The sequence below is a fragment of the Podarcis tiliguerta genome, assembly GCF_965153285.1.
Source record: "Podarcis tiliguerta genome assembly, chromosome: 17".
Lineage (NCBI taxonomy): Eukaryota > Metazoa > Chordata > Lepidosauria > Squamata > Lacertidae > Podarcis > Podarcis tiliguerta.
In genome coordinates, this window is record NC_139550.1 from 15354287 (window position 1) to 15371461 (window position 17175).

The 17175-nt window shown below is 39.3% G+C and overlaps 1 protein-coding gene and 1 long non-coding RNA gene across 12 annotated transcripts in view; one reads left to right on the forward strand and one right to left on the reverse strand.

The window, feature by feature from the left end:
* Positions 1–17175, forward strand: part of SHOC1 (shortage in chiasmata 1) — a 255104-nt gene that overhangs the window by 203973 nt on the left and 33956 nt on the right. For 2 of the 11 annotated variants that reach the window (XM_083419289.1, XM_083419287.1), the window contains exons 1-8: positions 8412–8491; positions 8894–8966; positions 10156–10285; positions 10885–10972; positions 14371–14543; positions 15173–15353; positions 15664–15775; positions 17051–17147. In XM_083419289.1, the coding sequence (XP_083275415.1) occupies positions 8922–8966; positions 10156–10285; positions 10885–10972; positions 14371–14543; positions 15173–15353; positions 15664–15775; positions 17051–17147 (826 nt within the window). In that variant the 5' untranslated portion in view covers positions 8412–8491; positions 8894–8921. Of the gene's footprint in view, positions 1–6790; positions 7042–7695; positions 8202–8411; positions 8492–8893; positions 8967–10155; positions 10286–10884; positions 10973–14370; positions 14544–15172; positions 15354–15663; positions 15776–17050; positions 17148–17175 lie in introns of those variants that run through there. The other 9 variants (XM_083419288.1, XM_083419292.1, XM_083419295.1 and 6 more) reach the window with 9 other exon arrangements.
* Positions 557–8301, reverse strand: LOC310667924. Its single transcript, XR_014506422.1, has 3 exons — positions 7898–8301; positions 4612–6169; positions 557–3093 (listed from the first exon to the last, which is right to left on the reverse strand). It is a non-coding gene; the product is annotated as an uncharacterized lncRNA (long non-coding RNA).

Consider the following 17175-nt stretch of genomic DNA (forward strand, 5'->3'; position numbering starts at 1 on the left):
GATACGAACAAAGCAAAAAGCATTCTAACCCTGAAACGCTAATTACATCTGCATGTTTACTTATTGCTGTAAGCACGAGAGATTTAAAAAAAGTTTGCTTATAGTGTATAGTGGTGATAATAAAAGTTTATATGTGTAGGTCATATTTGATGCACACTACACTGAAACCTAGTTATCACAAAAACTTAACCTAGATCTGTCTAAAACTTAACATAGAATTCTTAGTGTAGAACTGCCCTTGAACACTACAGTATTATGAGACATTTTGAGAAGGTAGTTTGCTAGGAATACTTTACACCTGTGTTTCGGTATCTGCATTACTTCCCTGGTGTCTGAACAGAACTTTGCTTTAACAGGACAAACAGCAGCTGAGGAGAGAATTAACTCTCCTCCCCCAAACAATAGCCCCAATCTAGATTAGAGTTCCCATTGACTGCTTTTTATGCAAGTTTAAAGAGACAAAAAGATCAAATCACCGATGTCCGACCTTTCAGGTAATTTCGGCAGTTTCAGCCCTTTGTTTACTGCACAGAAGAACCTATAAATGGAAATCTGGAACTGTGATTTCTGCTACAAAGCAAGGTAGTACTGAAAAGCAGCCAATGGGTTTGGCGTAGGAAGCCATTTTGGAAGACACCGGACTTTGCTAGTCCTTCACACTGTTAATTGGGAATGATTCAATATCATTGTGGAAAAGAGAATGGTTGGCACTATTTCTCCGCAAAGTAATGAGGCAAAGGTCAGGATAGTAATGCACCAAGTTCTATTTTGTCACAAAACAAGGTATCTTCTATTCTAAACCATTTCATTGACATTAAATAATTCTGACAAAAACAGCTGTGAGTCTTGTGTTTCTCATTTCACCCCACACCCACCATATTTAGAGTGAGCCAGCAGGCTTCGCTGTAAAGAAATTAAAAGTGGACTGTACTAATTAAATTCAATTACAGTCAAGCAAATGTTATGGGGGGGGGGGGATGGACAGTCTTGTGAATGGGAGGGCTGCTTAGACTTTTAAAGCTCTACAGGACAAAACACAACTAAGATGACACCACATATCTAGACACCGGGCATTTGAGTTTGTGAAAAAGAAACATTCTGGACTTAAAGGGGTGCAACCCTACAAGAGGCAATAATGTACAATATGCTTTTGAACATCCATTATCATGATTGCAACCCTCAGCACTGAACTTCAAACCACTTTTAATCTCTTGAGCATAAAAAAGTAAACTTGACAGTTCAGCTAACAGAACTGCAGACAGGGAGATAAAATTCACAGAAATTTGGCACACGCAATCATGAAAATTGCACCCAAAGGTGTGCTGCTGCTGTTTGGGTTTTTTTAAAAAGCAACTAATCCAGAGTTGCTGATTTGTGAATAGTCTAATTTGCTCAAGAAAAGACTATGAACATAGCATAGTTTTTTGCAGCTTTTATCCCAGAATATATTAGTTCTACCCCAAGACAGCTGTTATCTGTCCCCTACTAGGTCAATGCCATCGGAAACAGAAAAGCTATAGTAGTTATCCATAGTAAACTCTTTTCCCTCTTCAAATTATAGGTAACTGCAGCTTTCTGGAAGTAATCAAAGCTGTTAGATTTCAAGGAATAAGGCATACTGCATCTACAAGATTGAAGACTCCCCAGAAATGCACTTAATACTCAAAGCATTATACTAGGGAAAGCTTCATGATAGTATAATAATTTAATACCTGAGGTTCTGAAAGCTTTCACACTACAAGTGACGATTCTTGACTGTATGAGCTGCCTTCCAGTGACTTGTATGTTCGTTTCAGTTGGTTTATGAGATAAGGTAACCAGACGTCCCCGTTTCCCAGGGACAGTCCCCAGGTTTACAAATCAGTTCCCTGACAAAATCCATCTATTTAGTAGGAAGTTGAAAAGTGTCCCCGGATTCACTGGAAAAAATCTGGTAACCTTATTATGAGAAGAGGAAAAAAATGCAAGCCCTTCATTTCGAAGTCATAAAACCTATGGTATGTTGTCCACTGTTGTTCATCTTGTGCATGCATTTAATTACGTTTTTATCCTGCCCTTCTCCAAGGAGCTCAGGGCAGTGTACATTGTTCTCCTTCACAACCATCATGGGAAACAGGCCACAACAACCCTGTGAGGTGGGATAGGCTAAGAGATGGCAACTGGCCCAAGGTCACCTAGTGAATTCATGGCTGAGTAAGGATTTGAACCTGGCAGAACCAAGTTGTACTTTGACAGTAATCATTACAGCTATAGCGTGTCTCAAGGCGACTCAAAATGCAATTTTAAAGTCCATTTTAAAAATGGAACTAATAAAACCAGTGCAAAAGTAAAAACAAAACAGAGCAAGACACATACAGTTTGCACAAACACAAGCATACATGTGAATCTACAGCTGAAATGTACTTAAGAAAATATATTTAATACTTTAAATTATTCTCCCGAAGTTCCCCCCCCCCAAAAAATTATGGCTTGTATAAGCCTAAGTGTGGCCTAAAGTAAAGGTAGACAAACTGTAATGTAAGATGAGGACTCAGGAACCATGCAGAACTTTGATATACTTCGGTTGTTTTTGTAAAAGCATCACCCATCATTCTTGACAGGTGGCACTAGTTGCCTGGTGAGTTATTCATCGTGTGAGGCAGCACATGTTTTTAGATAGTAAAAATATGGGTGTCCATGTCAGGGGAAAACATCTATCAGTTGGGGACTGAGACGTGACAAATTTCAAAATGGCAGTTATTAACTATGCTGAAGTGACAAACAATAGAGAAACAGGAAGGAAATATAGTGCTGATGAAAAGAATGTGCGTCATTGGAGATCAAAGAAGAAAAAAATCAGAATCCCATCTCCATGCAAAAAGCATTTCGAGGGCTTAAATGTGGTCGACGTTATGAGGTTGATGAGTGTGTACTTTCCATTGTAAAAGAACAAAGAGAAAATGGAATGCCAATCAGCTGCAAAGCATTTGAATTGGTGCCGGGATATTTGTGCAAAGAAGTGGCTTCTTACTTAAATGTGGGACATCATTTGCTCAGTGGTTGTCTTCCAGTTTCAGTGAGATGTTCTTCCAATACCAACGGCATGTCCTTGGCCTGAGGAGAAAACGCAACCATTATCTTAGCCAAATTAGAAATGCTGACAAAATGCCATGTTCTCTGATATGCCAAGCAGCATGATCATGAAACAGAAAGGAGTGGAATCTGTCCATGAAGAATGGGCGAGGGGGGGGGGGCAATGCACCTTATAGCAGTGTTAGCTGTAATAGTTGCATGCCACCCCAATCTCCAAGGGGTGTGATATTCCAGGGGTTACACAGGGTTTGTGTTTCCTCTGGAATGAGAGAGGCTGTGGACAGAGACTTTGGACAGGAGAAGCTGTGGTGTCTTCACAGCATAAATACCCCAAGAGGAATGTGCTTCCGCCATAGTCACAGCCATGAATCCCAACACAAATCAAGCATAGCTCTGTCCAGCCTCCAGCCTGTCAGCTTCTAGTTCACATAACTCCACTGTCTGCTCTACCTTTGTCTTTCTACCTACCAGTGAGTTGAGGGAGGAGGGCCCACCCATTTGATATCTGGCACAGAGCCACTTCCTTTGTTACCTTAGTGGCCCATACATTACCTCACCAGGAAGCTAGCCTGCCTGTTCCAGGAACTGAATCCATGCTGGATCCAGGAATTAGGCAGGGCCCAGGCATGCAGCCTACTCCCCCACCAACTCATCGCAATATGTTATACTGAGAGGAAAAATACTTCCAAAAGAAATACTCCCCACCAGAACAGTTGTGGGATGCCCCAAAATAGGGTGGATAGCGACTATTCTGTAAAAAATGGGGGTGGGGCAATGCTAGTGGTAGATGCATTTAGATGGCATCTTACCCCCAAAGTTAAGAAGATGGATAATCAAAATCAGATTTAGTAGTTGTTCCAGGTGGAACGGCATCACAGCTACAAGCCCTTGATGCGGTTGTGAATAAGCTCTCCAAAGGAAGGACTCTGATTTGCTTTTGTCAGGAAATAATGCCGTTTCACCGAGCATAAAAATTTAAAAACCATTGGTGGATTTGCTATGCCACTGGATTTTAACTGCGTGGGAAAGAATACCTCCTGAATCTGTGGCTTCAAAAAGTGATGCCTTTTAATTGCAGCGGATAGTAGTGAAGGCGACATATTGTGTGGAAATTGGGAAGACAGTGACAACTAAAGTGACAAAGATGAAGAGAGCTGTAATAATTAAGAATCTCTATTTGACATGAAAAAGTTTAACAGGAAATATTTTTAAAAATATTTTAAATTATTTCTCAGTGCACACTTATATCTATGTTTTTCTTTCTTTCAAAGAGCTCTCATATTTAGACCAATTAGGCTATGCATAATTTAGTAATAATTGTCAGGAATTACAGTGTAAGGCAAAAACTACCTATGAGAGGAACGAATATATGCTACCCGTGAAGCATATTGCTGAGATCATATTTGTTCTACTTGCTTTGTTTTTCTGCATGGTTACTCAGCTTTTTTTGCAGAGTTGCCTCAGAAGACTAATCTGCTTTTATATTCGATGTATTAAGCCTGGTTTGTGCACATGATGAATTACTCATAAAATATTTACATATATTCACGCTTCGGTGGATGTTCTGGTTAACTTGCATTAGGACAACATACAAATCGAGGGAGCAAATCAGGCGTAAGTCCTCTATATGCTGTCACATCTAAGGAAGGCTTTATGCAGATGTTCGCAATGTGCACGTGGTCCAGAACTGTGATCAAACTGGTCCACCTAATCAGTCCATGATCTCACTTGATGATCACATGTTTGCATAGGAGCCTGCAATGAAATCAGTTGTGAAGAGTTTTGGTGTGAACTCACAGCACAACCCTAACCATGTTTACTCAGAAGTTAAGTCCCACTAAATGCAATGGGGCTTCCTCCCAGTCCACATAAATGAGTTTAGCATTACAGCCTATGTGCAAACAATTTAATCTGCATCCAACCCACAGAGCCTGCATTGGTTACACGTGATCTACAAAACCAAAGTATACCAATGGCGTGGATCTACCTGAGCTGGGCTCTGAACATGCTGGCACCCATGTAAACATAATATATAATGTGCAAAATTGGGCAGGAACACAGGAAAGGGAGGATCCTGCTCTCCCATCAGTCACAATATCTTTATAGGGATAAAGTAGATCTTGCACTGATATCTTCACTCAGTAAAATCTGTTGAGAAGCTTGTCCTAAATTACAAATTATGCATATGATCCAATCGATATTAAATCACCTGAAAGACTTAAGACTGCATACCAACATGCATTTATTTATAAGTGCTCTTGAACTCAACAGATTTATCTCCAAGAAAACATACACTGGAAGAATGATGCTCCATGCAACAATCCCCATTCCACACATAAATGTGTACTGAACGAGTGGTGGCGCGGGGGGGGGGGAGAGTCATATACAGTACAAAAGAGTCAAGAAAACTTCTAAAACAGCAACTAATCTGCACACCTTTACTTAGATTAGGCAATCCATTAAAAAAAAAACCTGTTAGGAGTGCTAGGTGCTGGCTTTCCCCCCATTTTCTTCCTCTTTCCATGGAAAGAAGAACAGCATTCATCAAAGAAAAAGTTTGTGTATAATTTACGTTCCTTAACTTCTTTGTACAGGCCGCAGATTGTGGTTGTAGGGAAATGACGGTAAACCCTGAGAGCAGGGCCTGTCGTAGGCTACAAAGGTTTCTGAATTGCTGTGGTTTGGGGTTTTAAATACTGTATAGACATCACTTTGCAAGTGTCATACCTGCACGCTATGCAGACAACATCTGTACACACAAAGGATGTGTCCTCTGCGGCTAGTGTGCATTAAGTTTCCTTCCTACCTCCCCCTTTCAACACCCACCATACTCCTTTCAAAAATATAAAATCATTCAAGTTTCTTGTCATATCACAGGTACAGTTACTTATCTTGCACTCTATGTATGCCCAGAGGCTTCCTTCCCTTGTACCATGCAGGCAATGTCATGATGACGTTATTGCTTTTCTTTTGACAAGGAACTCCCAAGTACAGTATGTTCAGAGGCTGCCTATTCTGGTGTCATGCATGGCTAATTACTGATTGCACCGTCTGTTTTATTGCATTCATTGTACTCGATGCTGAGAATCTCTGTGTGCTGGCAACAGGCAGGCAGGGAACAACACAAAAGTTTAATTTATGGAATCCAGAGAGTTGTTTTGTTTTTTAAAGGCACTTCAAGGTTTCAGAACATCTATGTTATACCAATTAATTCCACTGCAGTCATGATGGTTTCTGTAAAGGCAATGCACCAAACTCATGTACCGCACCTCTGATCTAAACACTGCCACCCTAGCAGATCAGATGGTTCTTGGTGGGAAAAGCTTATAGCAATTATAACAGTAAGTTGGATCCAAGCTTTGGGATTTCAATAAACTGGAGGGGTTACTTTTAAAATCATAATAAATGCTACAGTGGAAGCCAGCCCCTTTCCCAACTGTGCTCGTGTAGAGACAGAAAGAGTTAACGGTGAAGCTATTTTGTTTAAAAGAGCACAAACATTTAATGGAGGCTGTTTCTGCAAAAAACATTAGTGATTCCTATGCAACTCTCAAAAAACAGAAATATCAGTATACTGGTGAGATACAAGGATATAATAAAGTAGAATATACTCTATTATTTTCAAGTTGGTGCGGAACATTAAATAGTGACCATTGCCAAATCAAGTGAAAACAGCTTGGTTTTCCTTGACCTTTTCTGACCCCCCCCCCCCCAAAAAAAATCATGGCCTGGGAACTGTAGTTTACCCCTCATGGATCTACAATCCCAGCGTCCTTCGCCAGATAGTTCCCAGGAACCTTTAAGAGAAGCCATATGATGTGAAATGCGACTACTGGCTGAGGAGCAGAGAGAAGCCAAACCTCTGGCATTATATGACTACAGAATAATGTTTTTTTACTCAGAAAGCATTTTGGCACCACTCTGCAGGCAGGCCGGATTTAGGTTTGATGAGGCCCTAAACTACTGAAGGTAATGGGGCCTTTTATATGTCCAGCTGTCCTTTGTCAACAGCAAATTGTCGCTGGTTTTTTTGTGTTGAATATATGCTGTATGGCAATTTATGGACCTAATAATAGGTATCTAAAGCCATTTGCACATAACAAAGTATGTATTTAATCAAAGTAATTGTTGAACTGAAATACAATTAAGAAGAAGTATATTAATAGTGAAATAATTATTAAGCACTAACTTAAAATGATTTTTTATTCAGGACAAACTTAATAATGCAAACACACTGGCATTTGGCAATAACAAAAGTTCCTTTAGAAACACAGTTTACAAAGACTCATAATCTAGTCTCTAGAAACTTGCTATAACATGAAATAATAATAGGTGATATATGGTGCAAACTACTAATAATTATAAATAGCTCTTTTAATATGGAATTAAGTGTTATAACCTGTACAATGCAATTGCAGTTAATACAAGCAGGCGGGGCCCATTACTTACATCATAGGAGCCTACACAACACAAAACACTGTTGCTCTATGTAGGTTTTATTTTATTTGTTTTTTTATCTTACATTTTGGAAATGTACATCCAGTTTCCCCTCCCCCTTTAAATTTTTTTTGGGGGCCCCAAGGGAGTGGAGTTCTAAGCTACAGCTTTTTTAGCTAATATGTATATCCGGCTCTGTCTGCAAGTATTGGCCAGCTGTCTTGACCGGGCCATTTCCACCTTGTGTTGCTTCCTGAGAATTTTTACATCATCATCATAATAATAATAATAATAATAATAATAATAATAATAATCCCTCTTCCCCTTCTAGAAGAAGAAGAAAAAATCCCTCTGCTGAGGGAAATTTCCTTCAGGCTCTAACATTTACCTGGTTGAACTCAGGTGCAACAGATAAGTGGATGAGCTCCCAGCTTACAGTCAAAAAAATAAAATGGTTTCTGCTTTCAAATCCCACTTAATTTAAGACGACACGTTCCTGCCTCGTGTGAGGGAGGCTTCAAGGTGGCTCAGAAGCCCCCTGTTGGCCTTTTTGACTAGTTAATAAAGAAAAAGAGCATGCTGGGGCCTAATTTTTATTCGTTCGCTGTGAGGAAATTCACCCACCCATTTGTGCTAAGGAGAAAAGTGGTGAGGTGATGATATGAAGGTCCCTTTTCAAAAGACTGCAAACGGTATACGCTCCACTATTTCTCTCAGTTAATACGAATCGGAACAAGGAGATTTCATTCGGTCATCCAGGGGATGGGATGAAAGAAGCGCTGCTCTTGTTCCTGTGTGCAAGAAGAGAAAAGGAGACTTTGGTCTCCTTTTGCAATATGGCGGACATTGGGCACTCAAAAATGGATCTTCTGGGTTGTGGTTCTTCTCCATTTTGCACCCCCTCAGCTCTGCACCCTCTGTGGGTCCACACACCCAATATCCAGCTCTGAGAAAAGGAGGCCGCAGGGGTGGAGATTGCAGCGTTACATGTTCTTTTAAGGAATTGTTTTGCTTTCCACACACACACACACACACACATATATATATATATATATATATATATATATATATATATAATTTTTGTTTATTTTCCATTTAATATTATACATTCACATCATCGTTATCCACTATACTGCCCTGGCTCTTAGAGCCTATCAACTTCCTTCCCTCCCGCCTCATGGCTTTCAAAATTAACCTTTATATCCAATTCTAATTACACTCATTACAGAATGACTCAAAAATTAAATAAATATAGAAAGATAGGAAATTTCTCATTACAAGTCTTTCTGAGTAAATTTATGTGATATCTGAAAGATTATTGTAAGCAATTAACATCACTATCAGAGCTGTCTGAAGACTTGGACTTGTTTTGTTTTGCTTTCAGGCAGCCAAACATTTGACCAGAAAACATCATGTTTTCAGCCTTGAAGTACCATGCAATAGACTACTTACATGAGGTACAATGGCTAAAGCTTGGCATTTTTTGCTCTCTGGGTAGTGTGATAGCTGCATTTAAATATAAAGACCACTTGTTAAGTCACAGAAAGCAAGTATTTGGACTGTTCCGATTCGCTTTTATTTTATTTTGACAGCATGGATTTAAAAAAATAAAACAAAATCTGGCAAACAAATAACTGCTCATGTTTCATACTGTGAGGAAGAAAAACGTTGCTTTTTCAAAAGGTCGCAAGGTTGCAGCGGCTAGGTAACCGCAGACTTGCTTAATACTTATATTTAGAATGGCTTGTGGGTAGAACACTCTTTAATAGGGCAGCTAGCAACTGAAATATGGCTTATTATTATTATTTATTGAATTTATATATTATCTGTATGCTTCAGCAGATGTAGAACTAAGTTACACCTGCTAGTGGTTACGATGTGGTTTTAACGCTTGAGTCAAGGCATAAAAATAACACAATTATCTGAAAAAAACCAACAGTCTGAGGCAGTTTACTGATTATTTTTTATAGATTCTTGCGTGCACATAAAATCCATTTTTGCAAAAGGAATACATTTTTGTGGTTTAATATGTTTTACAATTCACTTAATTTGACTCTTAATGTGCACATAGTGATGTTGTTTGTAATAATAATAATAATAATAATAATATGCTGCCCATATTGCAAGAGCCACGCTCCATGACTCCCAACAAAATATTAAAACACAATAAAACATCAACCATTAAAAACTTCCTTGGCAGAAGTGAATGGATTTGCCAGCAGCATCTGATGTGGTTTTTGAAAACTTTTCAACCTGTTTTAACTTGTTTCATTTCTATTGCTTTATTACAGTGCCCCACTATAGCATTTTGCAGCGTTTAATGATTTGAAATAAATAAAACAATCCAATTAAGGTTAAGAAATCCCTATAAAATTCAGTAGGAATGTTTAGCATGTGCTCAGGTCTCTTGTATCAGTGAATCTTTGCTTGAGTTTTAGGAAAGTAAAATTTGAAAATGTAGGTGTTGGGTTTTTATCAGTTTAAATGTGCATGCATGTAAAGAGACTGTGTACTAGGGAAAACAGAATGAACTCCAAATAAAACCACTGAATAGTTCCAATTGGGAAGCAGGGTACTACTTAATATGAGCAAAAGTGGAATACTGTAGTTGCACTCATAATGATGTCATACATTTCTCTTGTGCAGAAAGTGGCTAGACAGAGATTTTCCTTTGAATTGTTCTCAATTCACATCCCTCCTGGTTTATATCAGGATAAAAATTATTGTCATAACAGAAACTTGGCTGATGATACATATAGGAGACCCTGGACAAGAGGTATGTTGTATCTGGCTTTCACATTTAAATTATTTTTTTAAAAAATTAAACAATCAGCTACAGATGAAAAAGAAGGATCATGAGAACTTGGCAAAGTTACAAAATGTATGTGGACAACTTTCTTGTGTTAGAAATACATTAGCCATTTTAAGCATCCTTTTGACTGATCACAGCAATTCAGTACAATCAGATGATCAAAATAATTGTTTGCACACCATAGACATAATAGCTATCATACCCATATTGTGTTGTATTTGTGGGAGTGAACACTGATTGATTTAGCTGACTGAGTGGCACAGAATGCTATTCACAATCAATCCAATTATTCAAATAAGGTTTATAGTCCAATTACTGTGTATGGAGGGAAAAGTCCAAGTTTGTCCTAAAGCAAATCTTACACAGGCCCTAGGGATGGGGTAGGTTTGTGGGCAAGCTGAAGACTGGGCATTGTTCCATTGGGTAAACAGTCCAATGAACAAGGTGACTGAAGGAAAGGGCCAGAGCAGAATATGAACTGAGAAACTGGAACCAAGAAACCAAAGATTTTTTGTAATGATTTTCATACTGTTTCTTAAGTATTTTGTTTTGTTTTGCTGTAGTTACACCTGACCTCACTCAATTTGATATGGATCGTCCTGTGCTTGATCTCTGGAATAAATATCTTGGCACAGAAGACTTCTTGGAGGAGTGAGTCCTCTTCGTTTATCATTACGTAGTTGTTGATGTGCTTGTATCCAAGTACAGTGGTACCTCGGGTTGAGTACTTAATTCGTTCTGGAGGTCTGTACTTAACCTGAAACTGTTCTTAACCTGAAGCACCACTTTCGCTAATGGGGCCTCCCACTGCTGCCGCGCCGCCGGAGCATGATTTTTGTTCTCATCCTGAAGCAAAGTTCTTAACCTGAAGCACTATTTCTGGGTTAGCAGAGTCTGTAACCTGAAGGGTATGTAACCTGAAGCGTATGTACCCGAGGTACCACTGTAAATGTGATTAAGATGGGATGCATGGGCTTTAAAAACAGAGTCAACATTACTGCATATCTTGTATGTTTTAAAGTAATGGACCTTTAGCTGTGCAGTATGGGTTCACTGTTCTGGAGGTTGACTACAGTGTACCATCTGCAAAATGCAGATAATATATGACATCTGCTTTTCAAGGAAAAATCAGTTTGAAGTCCATCTTGTTCTTTAATTGTGCTCTGTTAATAACTGGAAAACAGAAAGTGCCCCTGTTGTTAGTGTGACAATATATACAGGCGCGTAATGAAAAAATACCTTTGATGCAACTGAAATTTCCTGGTGTGAAAGGCCTGATCCTGCAGTTTTCAACTAAACCACATTCTGTGAAAGACTAGATGAGTTTCTGCGCTCTTTAAGAAAAACTAATCACTTTCACAAACTGTTAAATGCCAAGGGCAATTCAAGACAGCTTGGTGTCTTAAGCAGAGCCAAAAGTGCAATTGATTCTTAGTGGACCTACTGTAATTTCAATGGGTGGACACAAAGCAAAACCTAGTTGAATACCACCCATAATCTTAATCTCAGCATCATGGGTTCGAGCTCCACATTGGGCGAAAAAAATCCTGCATTGCAGGCGGTTGGACTAGATGACCCTTGTGGTCCAGGTGATTAATTTCAGTGACTCTAATCTGAGTTGAATACCATCCCATATAGGGAACTTGGACAGCAATAATTTGTTTGTTTGCTTGTTTATTGCATTTATATCCCAATTTTTCCTCTAAGAAATTCAAGGTGGTCTACATGGCTCTACACTTCCTCATTTAATCCCCACAACAACCCCCTCCATACACACACAGAAGGCAGGATGAGGTAGATAAAAGTAGGAAGTGTGAGGAAGAAATAAACCAGGTTGGCTCCTCCTCCTCGTTCATCACATTTGTCTTCCTGCAGTCCTGTCCTTCATGTGCATAAGGACTGAACTATATCCTGTTTTGCTGCTTTGCACTGTTTTCCTCGAGAATTTATATCATAACTTTTCCACAGAATTTTGTACAAAGAAAGCAAACCAAAACCAATGTACATTCTCTTATGTTATAGTATAGTCCAAAAAATGAAGTGAGACACCACAGAAGTAAACAACATTTATTATTATTATTATTATTATTATTATTATTATTATTATTTACCCACCCTTCACCCTAATGTCCCAGAACACATTACAACATTAAAACAGTTTAAAACAATTCCACAGGTTGACTTTGTTCAGTGAAATATAATGAAGATATATTTAATGAATGAAATGAAGTTTTCTGAGATGGGGGACAGAATCTTAATCAGTATGTTAAAATTACATTACAGAAAGGTGCATTAGGGGTTATCCAACTTTGTCATTCATGAAAAAGCCTTTTTATGTCTTCAGGTTGATACCTTTTAGTTTGATATATGAGAGACATGTTATTTTATAACATTCACATAAGAGTCAGTTAATGCTTTTCATAGGATGACCTTGTTCCTTTTGTCTCCTGCATTTAGTTAATTCTAGAGATTGTATTGACTTTCTGCTGACACTATTGTTATAAAGCCAAGAGTTTACTCAGAGAGCCAAGTAAATTAAGTTTCAGACATACAGTGATAGAAACCGGCAAAGTCAGTAAAAGGAAGAGGCGTAGTCTTTAGATCAGATTCTTAATTTAGAAAGCGCAGAGGCAGAAAGGCACATTAAGTCATCACTACTGTGGCCCCATTCTGTGCTGTGGGGTTATGAGACACATACAATTTTCCTCTTCAGCAATTTGTCATTGGTCTAATGTCCTTAAAATAACTATGGACAATGACTTAATTCTATCTTCTTGCTGTGTGTCACCTGCAGTCTCTACTAGCACAAGCCTCAATGAATGATACAGTCGTTGCAATAAAAGCCTGCGCTATGCATGAACATAGGAAATCTTACCCTTCTCTGAAATACACATCCTAGCTGGAACCACTATTTCCCCCTTGCACCTTTCTCTGGACTAAGGCCATGGGAACATCCCTAACAGTAAGATAAGGTAAAGGGACCCCTGACCATTAGGTCCAGTCGTGGCCGACTCTGGGGTTGTGGCGCTCATCTCGCTTTATTGGCCGAGGGAGCCGGCGTACAGCTTCCGGGTCATGTGGCCAGCATGACTAAGCCGCTTCTGGTGAACCAGAGCAGCGCACGGAAACGCCGTTTACCTTCCCGTTTATCTACTTGCACTTTGATGTGCTTTCTAACTGCTAGGTTGGCAGGAGCAGGGACCGAGCAGCGAGAGCTCACCCCGTCACAGGGATTCAATCTTCAGATCAGCAAGGAAACAATAAAACCAACAAAACTGGAGTACTACTGGCAACAGTCTCCAATTGCACACGGGTATTCGCAAACACAGTCAAGCTGTTGATGTGAAAGTCCCGATTTTGTCCTGACAAGACCCCTTTCTCCTTCTAGCCCCAGCAGAAAAGAAACAGTGACCACAAAGTATTTCAGACAGCCCGCCCTCTCCTCCTCCCACCAGGTTCCCATATCCTGAGTGGAAAAAGGGAAAGCTTATATTTATGATAGCTCTCCTTCTGGATGTCTCAAGGCAGGAACCTAACAAGGACCTCTTGACAACTGATCAGCTTGCTGCCTACCAGAAAAACCCCATAATTGGTGTCTTATTATCACAAGTGACCATGCACAAGGTTACAGTCGTTTTTCCTGTATGTCTCTAGATAGAGGCTTTTTTGGCTATTGAGATAATGCCTAGGCCAGTGGTGGCCAAACTTGGCCCTCCAGCTGTTTTGGGACTACAATTCCCACCATCCCTGACCACTGGTCCTGTTAGCTAGGGATGATGGGAGTTGTAGTCCAAAAACAGCTGGAGGGCCAAGTTTGGCCATACCTGGCCTAGGCAGAAGGACTATCAGAGCCCCCCTTCTACTAGTTAAGACCCAGTGACCTTATGTGAAATTACTGTGCTGCAACATGGAACATGTGATTAGTGCAGCAGCACATGACAAGTGTTTGGGTCCCAGCCCCTTCTGTAGCAGGCCATAGTAGCTGACCAATATGGATATATATATATATTTTTCCATCAACAAAAAAGTATTAACTTTCCACTTTTCAGGAAACCCACTTCAAGCACTCGCTTCCATGTACATAATGAAGATATTGAAATTGTTCCAAGTTCAAATCCTGGTTCGCCTTTTGACATAGAAGATGCTTATGTGCTTATGAAGAATGAAGACAGTTATTTAAATCCTAAATATGCTCCAGTGGAACTTGAAGAGCCGGAAGAAGGTAAATGAGCATTCTGTACTTCACATTTCAAATACTGCGTTTTTTTGACTATAAGACGCCCCCATGTATAAGACACCCCCTATTTTGGGGGGACTCAGATTAAGAAAATGGGGAGAGATGGCCCAGAGTATAAGGTGCTCCCTAATTTTTGACATTATTTTTTTTAGGGAAAAAGCCTAGTCTTATACATGGAAAAATATGGTAATTATCAATACAGTGCAATTTGTTGCAGAAATGTGAAAATTGCACATGCCAGAGATCCTGCTCGCCCATGTGTTATATATCAGTTACTATGTGGCTAAAAAACCGTGGACCTACCTGTCTCGAAAGCTACTGCTGTTGTGTGACTTGCCTTCTCTTTTGCACACCTCCCCTGCCCTGATTTCATGCAAATCCAGGGTTGTGGTGAGACAGTCAAAAGTCTCTGGTGGGGGCTGCACTCTGACTTTATGCAAATCCAGGTATGTGATGTGGCGCTACAAATCCTACAATGGGGGCTTCGCAATGATGACCTAGTGCAAATGCAGTATAGAGAGATATAGATTTCTAAGACACTTTTCAGGATATGAATTGATCTGCAAAGCTATCTCATTACTTACTATTGTATATTTATTTCCATTTCTAAAAAGGTTTTTATATTGAAAATGAATTTGTTTCGATGGACTATTTAGCCCAATATGCTAAACATCTACCTACCCCGCATATGCTCTTGAGCCGAATAAACAAATTCCATGTACAGAAACCTTTCAGTGTACAGGAACCCCTTTTAAATTTTCCAGGAGATAAGATAACGGAAGAAGACATCTTCAGGTACTATGTAACTAGATGTTGTGCAATAGGTGATATACATGATTAATATCTTAATATCTGGCCACAAATAATTTTTGTGCACATTTTTATTATTACTGATTTTGATCTTTTTAAACTAAGCTCTGACTTACATAAGCTTAATTTTATCTCATTGATCTTTCCACCCTTAATTCACCAACTTTTATAAAACTGCCAAGAACAAACTGGTTTTGCATGCTTATCTGGTTTTGTAAGGGGGAAAATGTGTATGTGTTATTTAGTTGTAAAACAGAAAACTAAAAGGCATTTACTTGTGCTTTGATTTTAAAAGAGAGTGTTTTGCTTTCAAAATGAATGTGACATCTGAAATGAATGTGAAATCTGAAACAAAAGGGAAAGTACACCAGGACAATTTTGGTAAAGTTTCCTTAAAGAATGAGGAGGTATGTAAGTTACTTTATTTAATCAGTGGCGTGTTTATCATCCTTATCAAACTGCTATGCAATGATTTTGAAATTTACTCATGCAAACTATTTTAAAGTCATTTGCCATGCTTCCAAAGATACCTTGTTTATATATGGCTTCTGCCTGCCTTTCATTAACCTTAGATAATAAAAAGGTTGCATTGATAGAGTAGTAGAAGAGTAGTTTATAAAATCCTATGTGCTCACATATGCTAAAGCTCGGTGTGCAGCCAGAAGCTGGTGATAATGTTGAGCTTCACAGCATATAAAGCAGAGGTAAGGAACTTTTTCATCCTGGTGGATAGGATCCTGTGATTCTTCATCCCTAAGGTGGCGTTGAATCAGCTACACTCCTCAGTTGCCTACTGGAAACTCTGGAGCGAAGCCAATCCCAGTGGGGCATGAAGTCTCAGCTGATCAGCACTGACATTAGGCCCTGGTTTTGGTGGGGGTTGGCCACACTCTGTAGTTATCTAATCCAAACAGAGCCTGCATTTGTTGCAAAATTTAAAAGCTGCTGGCACAAGTCCCACTTGCTAAGGGACAATCTAGGTTGACTTTTAAGATTGTTTGCAGCTGTGTCTTTATCTGGCCAATATGGGATGCCATAAATGGTGTGAGATGTAGGATGTGTGGATGTTGCTAGGGAGGAAACGACCTTGAAGGCCAAATTAGGACCCCTGATTAGTCCTGCAGTCCAAGGCTGAAGGGAGGGGTTAAATCCTGCATTAGGTGCATGTGACTATTCCCCAACAGGGAAAAGGCTCACACAAACCAAAGCAAGCAAGATTTCATCCCCACTCATCCAGTTCAGTTTAAGCAGCCCAGCATTCCTGTTTGAGCTCTTGACAATTGGGACTTAAAAGGAGAGCATATCTTGATGTCATATGATTAACAAGTAGGTGATTCTACCCACCAGTTATATTTTGCCTGCCAGTGGATGAGGAAATAGTGATCTGGGCTACAGGCCAGGAAAGGTTTTCTACCCCTGGACTACGCCACTTTTCCTGGTCAATTGGCACCCATTAAAGGTACTGAGATCTATGTGCTGAGGCTATTAGATTTGTTTTACTTCTGTGGTAAAACTAATAAATGATGCATTTATATTGAGGTAATATATAACACTATTAATTAATTTTATACTTATCCAAGATTCTTTTAAAAATACTTTGCTAGTTCAAATATAAAACTCTTCAAGCTGCTTTGAGAAATATTATGTATGAAATAACTTTCAGGTTTTTTTAATCTATCTAGACAAATAGTGAGAATCTCACATGCTTGGAGCTAATCTCTTCAGAAATTCAGGAAATTATAGGAAATGAAAATGAGAATCTTAAAATAACCAGCGAAGGTAAGGATACAGAAAATGGTCTTCTAGC